We start from the raw sequence: 9,380 nt of genomic DNA on the forward strand, positions 1-9,380 counted from the left end.
CACCTTTTTCTCATCAGAAGTTTTCAGTGAGGGGTGCATGGGTGGCTCATTCGGTTGGGTGTCTGCCTTGAGCTCAGGGTATGATTCCAGGGTCCTGGGATGGAGCACACACCCTACCCACCATGAGGAATCCCTGTTCAACTGGAAATCTGCTGCTCCCTCTCCTTCTACCCCTTCCCTCACTCTCTCTTTTAGCTCACTCTCTGTCTCAAATGAATAAATACAATCTTAAAAAAAAGTTTTTAATTAAAATTTGCAACTATGATTTTTATCAAAGAAATCAGTGATGGAGTTTGCCAGATAAAGTATCAGGTACCCAGATAAATTTAAATTTCAGATAAACTGTGAATAATTTTTTAGGATAAATGTGTTCTAAATATTGCATTGGTACTTACACAAAAAAATCATTCATTATTTACCTGGAATACAAATTTAACTGGGCTTCCTGTATTTTTATTTGCTAAATCTGGCAATGCCAGTCAATGAGGAAGAGGATTCATTTCATGGAAATCCACATTGCAGCTAACTTCCAAGGGAGTAACTTTAATTAGAGACACAGTCCTTCATTTACACACTCACCACACCACAAAATGCAGACAATTCCTCCTTTAATGTGCTTCATGTTATTTTGATGACCTTCAGGTCAAATTCAGATTCACAGGTACAAGCCCCATTGGCTAGTTTTATCTGTGTAACAGCTGAGGTCTTCTATGTGATAATGACCTTGGATTTGCTCTGAAGCATTAGAAGCCATGTCTCTTGAAGTATTTGGCTCGGGCAAGGACATCATTGCAGAAATCACAGCTCAGGTCCTGGCTGCTTCTGATGTACTCAGGAGCTCCAGCATAAGCACAGAGTCCACCTGGAATTTTGTGAGATCGGTTAATGCTGACCTTGTAGCCCCTCATTGCTCCAAGGTCTCAGCGGTTAACTTAGATTCTCTTTCCTAACTGGTCATCAGAAGGCAACTGAAGTTTTGGGGAATCTTGTGCAAGGTCTTATATTTGTTCTGATTAATTCCATGCTGTGAAATCACCAAGTCCTGTGTTACACTTACCTCTTAGATACTGATCAGAGTTCCAGGTTGGAAACCTCCTCTGGATTTCTTTGATCCTAACAGTTAAGACCTCGGTTATCTGAGAAACCCGGGACTCGCTGATCCAGGATGTTGGAGCATAAAGACCAGGGTCCTAGAGGGAGAGAGGCAGAGGAAAAACGATGTAAGCCATGTGGGAGGGTGACAGGACTTAATGGGACCAGTACTGCATTCTCATTTCCCTCCTTTTTTCTCTCCTTCTTCTTTAGCCAAACTAATGCCACCTCTAATCTCCCTGCGGATAAACAGTAAAGCTACAAGGTTTGGGCAAAGGAAGGATGAGCAGACATTTCACAGCTGCTTCATTATAATGGTGAGCGGAAGAGTTGGAAGTCAAAGGTGATAGAAGTAGTGGACATACCAGTCTGATGCCCTCCTTCAATGCTGCAAGCACAAGCCTTCCATATAGGTCAGAAAGGGGGTTTTCTATCTGTACTTGTAATTCTTCTTCCAGATCTTCTGCATGTCTAAAAGTACTTCTAATTTTTCTTATACACCTTTGTTTCAACATATTTAGAAGAAATGTCTGACTCTGGAGAATTCTTTCAACTTCAAAGTAGATGGAGGCATCATTTTCCCAAAAACAAGATTTTACAAAGAAGGCAGAGTGCTAAGTGATGCTGACCCTAACATCGCCCAAGTTGCTCTTGGTCCTGGTTTGGCATTTTCCAGCTGCCATGTGACTTTGCAGGAACGACCCTCTCCTTGTAAATAAGTGGTTACTTCCTCACTTGGAAATGATGGATTGCATGCCTTCCCCCTCATCCCATCCTCATCAGATTATTGGATGCGGCCCCAAATAAAAAAGATAGAGTATTTGAAAGTACTTTTAAATTGGCAAGTGTCATTCCAAGTACTAATGGGAAGCCAGTTTAAAGATCACTGAGGAATATATTTTCCTAAAAGCTTAAGAAATGACTGTACTACATAAAGGCTTCTCAACTGCTGCAACAATGATGTGAAATGCAATAGAAAAAAATCACTGTGCCACTGTCTCCTTGCTATCACCGATTCCCCCAGTACACAATTAATTCAACTGTGGGGTTAATGCCCAGTTCCTTGGGAGATTTTCTGGGACAAGTGAAACCAGGCAGAATTTGTGCAAAAATAAAGCTGGATCTTCAGAACTAAGGATGAAGACAGGAGGAAGAAGGAGAAGACAAAGGAAGGAAGAAGACAAAGGAGAATGAATTCAGTATTTGCTAAAAATCTGCCAGATACTAAACATGTTTTCATAACATTGCATTGAGTCTCCATTAACAGTTCCAGGAGGCTGGTGTTTCATAGGTGAGGAAATTGAATCCTAGGGAGATTAAATGAGGTCACATGGTAGCAAAATAACAGAGCAAGTATTCAAGATAGGGTACCATGGATAAGATCCTGGAAACACAGCACAGTTGATTCTGAAAAGAAACCATGGCTCACGAAGCCATGATGTTGCTACTGGTATGGAGTACCTTTCACTCTGTATCCCATGGCACTGTGCTCCAGAGTGTCAACAACAACAAATGTGAAGATGTCCCCTTAGCATTGCGCCATGCAGCATGACGGCCATATGCCATAACTGACAGGGGTTTACCTGCACAGCCCCGATGTCATTGCCCATGTTGCCCACATTGACCATAACGTTGCCGCCATGAGACTCCCTGGACAAGACACCAGCAATCACTGCAGGATCCACACAGTACTTTTGGCCAGCAGTACGAATCACAGGCTGGTATCTCAAGAGGTATGGCATGTCTATTTCAGCCAGCCTTTCAGAAGCACGAACTCCTAATGCAAACACAGAAGGAAGGATGTGGCTGTGTGACTTATGCTGACGTGGAGCTCAAGAGAAGAGAAATCACACTGCAGGTATCTGGGTAGTGGTCTAGGACCAAGAAGTCCTTGCCTCAGTCTGAAATCCCTTGTGGCCATTCCTAGACCTGAGAGTATGATTCTCCTCCTTTAAGCTTGAGTTGGCATCCACACAGGCAATGTTCTTTATGACTGCCAGTGCCCCTTGCTGGTCTCTCAGAGGCTGCTCTGGCCCATGCAGGACAATTCCCTGGGCACAAGCACAATGACTCCATCCTAAGCACCCCAAAGAGAGTTACCCAGTAAAAAGTACTTGTCCATTAGCTACAATGAGCACCATATATAAAAGAGAGATTCTTCCAACGCCTTCAAGAAGTTGTTGGAGAGTTTCCCTGACAGATTTGCTCACTCTTGCCCACCTTTCCACCCTAAAATGACACTCAGAAATTGCATGAGCTTAAATCTTCATAAAATAACAAGGGTACTGGGCAAAATGAAAACCAATGCTAATTTACCTGGCTAGCCCACTCACCTTGTAAGCATTTTTTTTGTTTGTTTCAAAATACTCTCATCCACATTCTATCAACCTGAGTTTACAACAAAATTGTAAAGTGAGTATTTTTAACCCCTTTCTGTGGAGGCAGAGGAGAACTAAGTGACTTGTTGAAGAACCAGAGCCCACACTCAGACAAGTTCTTTGGATTCGATGTTTAGTGCTCTTCCTGCCACTTGGTAGTGTAGGGTTGTGGGAAATAGTGGGAAATGAAGGAGAAAGAGAGGGACACATGGGTGTGGGATATCAAGGGAAGGGGCAAAATCCTGTTAAAGCCACCCTTGCCAAAAGGAGGCATCTTCTGAGAGAAAGAAGAGGAGGGGAGGTGGACAATGAGATTATAACCTACCACAGTAGTTCAGGCCATGACGCTTTCCAATCCCGCAAGAAGCCCCAGGGGTCTCAAAGTTTCGGATATTTCCATAGCATCCCCAGTTGCTGCTTTCAGATAAATCTACAAATTGAGAAATTTTCGGCCTAAGGCATTGAACGGCTTTGATCATCTTCTGTCCACAAATGAAATGCCATTAATAAAAAGAATTTTACCAAAATCAGTAACAACAAGAACTTCACTCTGAACTGAAACATTTTTGAAATTTACAGTACAGTGACTAGGAAATTATCACAGAAACTTCCTCAATACTAAGTTGTCACCTCCTATCCTACAGGCATGAGCAACTGTTGGAGCAGCTATATTCCTCGCAAAAAGCCCTGAACTATCCAGTACTGTTGAGTTGGTGTCTTAGAATCAAACCAGAGGATCTGTTCCCTGTAAGTAGTCTTCATCCTATATCTTAGGTAAACCCTCAGTACTTCTTCTCCTTCAAATATTCCTGTCTGGCTGGTCTGGTGAGATATTTATGGTTGCTCTAGAGAAACATGTACAAAGCCTGGTCTTCCCCAGGGTCTCAAACCAGACCCAAAGTAAAGGCACAGGGACTTGGAGCTGGCTTTCCCTGGATGTGTGTTCTTCTAGATGGGGGTGCCTAAGACAGCAAAGAGGGGAGGACATCTAAGGGAGCACAGGACCAGGTCTCCACAGGGGGCTCCCTCTTTCCACTTCTTCCTTTTCAGTCTTTGCCTTTCCATCTCTCTCTCTCTACCTGCTGCTATCCTTCCAGGGAGGAGAGATTTTTCACAAAGGCCACTGAAAAAAGGACATTCCCTAGTATTCATAATTCAAACTAGAAGTACACATGAGAGTAATGAACAGTAATGAGATACCTACAGGGGGGCAGGAAGGTGCCCATTGAGAAAATCATCTCACTGTGATAAACCTGTAAGGACTCCTCATTAGATTACTCTTTTTTATTTGCTTTATTCTTTGCTCATATCATCAGATCTTAATGGTTTGCAAGTCTTTGGCAACAAATCCATTGCACATCATCATGTGTGTATTGTATGTTCATGTAAATGCCTCTTAAGTTTCTATTTTCTTATTAAGAGCTTCTTGGAGTTGACATCTGAAGATATTAATATTTTGGAGTAAATGCTTCTACTTCACAAACTTTTGATAAGAAATCTGAAAGAAATGTGGAGATTGAATGACCTGGTCTTTTAAAAGTGTACCAAAAATTATACAACCCAATGTGTTCTTTCATATTTTTTAATTTGTTTGTCTTTATAACTGGTGACAAATACCCTTAATATTGTAATGGGTTGTGTCATTCATTGCTCTCTGCCCCATAGCCACTCCATAGTCACATTAGATACTCCTTGAAGTTCCATATTCCCAGAATATATTTTAGAAATTTAAAAATACTTGTCAAATAAATGGATCACTCAATGAATGAATGAATGTAAGACCCTGTCAGAGAAATCATCAGAATTTAGAGCCAGGAAAAATTTTGCTTCTCCAGAGGAACTTTTTTTTTTTAAATCAAAAGACATGTACTTTTCCATTTTGGTCGCAAGGAACCTTAAGACCAAATCGGAAATGCAAGCATAGCAATTATGTCAGCTTCAGTGGTTAGCATAGTCACATGTCCTCGATCCCCTTTGTGATAGTTTACTATTTGAAATTACATTAGTCTTATTATTGTGAACCATCTCAATCCTCTTATGGAAATACGTGGTCTATGAATAATTTCAGTAACTACTTTTGGTGAGATGGTTTTTATAGAGGGACAATGAGTACTTAACAATGATGTATATTTAAAGTCTAGTCTCCAGCAATGCTGGTTTAAACCTACTCCACATTCTGGAGAGCCCCCTCCTTTTGCAGGGCACCTGGAAAGAGGCCATTCATCAGTGGCTGTTAGTAAGTCCAGTATTTATCGGACAACTTAAAAGAAAAACAACATTTTCAGCACAGTTGCAAGTTGCAAGTATCAGAAATACCATTCTGTTCCTATGCTTATCCTTCCCATCTCCCAGGTCAAATGGGAAACATTAAATACACTCACCAGTAAGGGCAAGAAGACCCAGAAGTAGCCACAGCACAGACATTTTGATGAGCTGGCTCTACAGGTCCTAAAATGATTTTATAATAGAAATTAGTTCAAAGATGTGATAACATCCATTATCATCAGAACAATATGTAATGTTTCTATGGAAAGAGGTAAAAAAAGAAAAGGAAAGAATAAGTTTCCCCATGTCTGAACTAAGAAAAGTACCCCTGGGGATAAAAACATATGTTAAAATAAATAAATAAATAAATAAATAAATAAATAAATAAATAACTGAAAAAAAAATAAAAAAAATAACAAGTGAATGTTAAAGCATTTTAAATTAAATTTTCAGGAAATAAGTGGTTGTATTAATGTTACAACAATCTTGTTGATGTATTTTGCTGGGTACATTTATTTCTAGTAGGTGAAAGATTTCCATCTATTAAAAAAAAAACCTGGAAGGAATTTTATTGTTACTTAATATTTTGATTCAATAAAGAAAAAGTGAAAAAAAAAAAAAAGAAAAGTAATGATCTGAATCATAATGAAAAAAGCAAAAGTAAGACTTGTGCTCCATCCATCCTTTGAATTAACAAATATGACGAGACTCCTGCTTGGCTCACAGAGACTCACCAGACCATTGAGCTACTGGAGAGAATTATTTCAGAATTATTTCAAGATACTTTGATTCCCAACACTGAGAAACATAGTGACTTGAGTCCAGATCCTGAAAAGCAATTTTTTGGTGCATGTGCCTTATCTCAGTAGTAGAATTTTCCTTATCAAAAGATAATGTGAAAAGGAGAATTTTATATTAGTGTTTCTTTTCGTTTGGGTTCTTTTTCTTTCAGTGTAGAGAAAAGGTTACACATTCCTCAGTATCTTGGAACATACTCTGCTTTGGTTGGAGGAAGGAATTGGTAGACCTTTCCCGTTGCTCTAATCCCCGAGCCTGGGAGTCTCAGACCCTTTTGGCCACCTTGAGCCATTCTCCACATTCCTCTTCTGCAAAACTGCTGTGCAGGAGAAAACCTAGTCAAATCCCCAAAAGTCAGGTCATGGGCAGGATTAAACTCATATGGTGCTAGCTAGATGGAAGAAGTGGAGACTGGTCATTGGCATGCATTTGCACTCACTCATTTTTCTCTCTTTCTCATCCAACCATTTCTTTAACCACCCTCCATGGGTACAAAGAGCTTTGGTTCTCCCACTAGCTACCAAATGAATACACAAATGTCAAACAGAACACGTTGTAGTTGACCCCAGGCAATGCTGGAGGATCTGGCCTCCTACCCCCAAAACCTCCACCTCCCCACAACCCCCCACTGCAGAGTGTTCCCAACCTCTCCCTGGGTCTGGAGAGCCTGGCTACCTATCATTTTGAATTATTACTGTCATTATAAGTAAGAGTAGGCATATAAAGTCGGTACTTGGTACTTTCTCACCTCCTTTGCTTTAAGGTTATTCTTATGAGTATTTCCTTCCAAACATCCAGAAGGAGATTTTGTCTCAAGATAAAGCAAAGGTGTCAAGGAATTCATTTAAATTACATCTTATGCCAAGCATTTGTGTGCTTCTTAGATATGGTCATTTGTTGTTGTTGTTGTTTTTTGTTTTGTTTTTCTTCCCTACAATGTTGAAATGGTCTACCTGATTTCCCTTAGCTGAACAGAAGATGCCATGCTCAGTCCCAACACCAGAAAGATACAGGAACATGGAATTTTAGCTGGGTCTGCAGAAATTCTCATGCTCAGTCACTAGACAAGAACCATTTATTCGACATCCACTGAGCCACCATCCCCAGCCCTGCCATACTGACTGAGAGAAAACACTCAATCCCAGGAAAGATAATGGAGAAAGATTCACTTAGGCACAGAAAAAGCTCATATAGTCAGGAAATTTGATCGTTCCAGAGGCTTCTTCCTGGCTTTATGGAAAGAACCCTGCAGAAGAGAGTGCGGCTGGCACCCAGACACTAAACCCAGAGTCTTTTCCTTGTTGCTGCTTTCCCAGGGAAAAGACATACTTCCTCTTGGAAACCCAAGTGGAAAAGTACTTCAACTTCATGATGAAAGCTACCTCATGTTCCAAGCATTGAACTAAAAGCTCTGTTGAAAAGAGTCTATGTAATCCCACGTGTCAATTACTTAGAAACACAGAGTTCCTTTTTGTCACGTTTTAATTACATCAGAAAAAAGCAAGAAATGGCAATGGAAAAATAAAACACAGCATGTTGAAGCAACTCAAGCTTTGTGGGCCAACTTTACAGATGTCACAAAACTCTGTGTTTGGAAGAGACTGTTGAGGCATGGGGGGAACGTGCTCAGGGAGTGTCCATTGGTTACCTGTGACTAAACTCTTAATGTCCCTGTGGCTCCATGCACTTGAAACTATTATTAGAAAGTCAGACCAAGACAGCACAGTGTTCATAATGCCAAGCACAGTGTCTCTGATGGCATCCCTCTTCTCCCTTCCTGGAGAGTGAAACAGTGACAAGCAGCACAGGGATGTCAACAGGCTGGAGCCGTAGCCTGCTGAGCACAGGGAAAACAAACAACCCAAGCATCCCTTGGGGCCAGTTCAAGTCCCTGGTGGCCTCTACCCACTTTCCCTCCACCGAGGACTTTGTCATTCCCAAAGCATCATTTAGATTTGTAAGGCGTAATAGACCATTTACTCCTCCCTTAAACTATTTTCCTGGAAGAGATGAAAATAAAGATCCTTGGTCTTTAATCTCACCACAGAACTCCTGTGAAAATGTCTTTTTCAGGAATGCTCTCCTAGGTCTTCACCAGAACCCTTAAACCATAGTCACTCCACATCCTTAGGACCCTCCAACCAGCCTGGAAAATGTGCTGCATTAGCACCCTCAGGTGTTAATGTGTCCCTGTCCCATCATGGTCTCCCATTTGATCCTGAAAGAACTGAGGACTGCTCTACACATGCACATAGGTCTTCCACTCCACACTCTCTGCTCACCCTACTTTTACTGCTAACTGGTCTCTCCATCTGCTTGCTCCTTGTGAGCTGATAGGCCTTTCTAGCAGCAGCTCATCTTAATCGTCCACCCTCTTGCTACCCCATCCTTACCCTCCCTCCTCACACACAGCAACACCCCAGCCCATTGCCCTGTGGATGGCTATACACCAAAATGTCCTAAATTAAAATGGTAGCAGTGACAGTCACAAATAATAAATGTTTCTGCCACTGTGATCATGTTTTCTTGAGAAAAATCCAAAGGCTCCTTCTGAACTCACTCTTTGGCAGAGTTATGTGGTTTGTGAAAATAGACATTTCCTGAATTTGGATTGGGAGCAGATTATAAGCCCCAAAGTGCTTGGAGATGTGATAGCTTCTCTTCACTCCCTGCAGGCAAATCCTTTCCTTCTTTCCATAAGGCCTCTGTGCTTGTTCTCCTCACTTTGTCCATCTGGGATTCCCAGAGTTGAGAATTCCAGGAATTCTCCCCTGTGCTAGGACCTGTCCCAGGAATATCCCTTTCTGAACAAAATAAAATCGAAGAAACCATGGCTTCTCTGTTTCA

At 41.3% G+C, this 9,380-nt stretch overlaps 1 protein-coding gene across 1 annotated transcript; it reads right to left on the reverse strand.

Annotated features, from left to right (window-relative positions):
* Window positions 1-607: 607 nt before the first annotated feature.
* LYG1 (lysozyme g1) lies at window positions 608-5,923 on the reverse strand. Its single transcript, XM_032353769.1, has 5 exons — window positions 5,852-5,923; window positions 3,796-3,900; window positions 2,676-2,869; window positions 1,058-1,190; window positions 608-862 (listed from the first exon to the last, which is right to left on the reverse strand). The coding sequence occupies exons 1-5, from the start codon at window positions 5,892-5,894 to the stop codon at window positions 744-746; spliced, it is 594 nt and encodes a 197-aa protein (XP_032209660.1). The 5' UTR covers window positions 5,895-5,923; the 3' UTR covers window positions 608-743.
* Between the last annotated feature and the right edge of the window lie 3,457 nt (window positions 5,924-9,380).

Source organism: Mustela erminea, chromosome 7, assembly GCF_009829155.1.
Source record: "Mustela erminea isolate mMusErm1 chromosome 7, mMusErm1.Pri, whole genome shotgun sequence".
Lineage (NCBI taxonomy): Eukaryota > Metazoa > Chordata > Mammalia > Carnivora > Mustelidae > Mustela > Mustela erminea.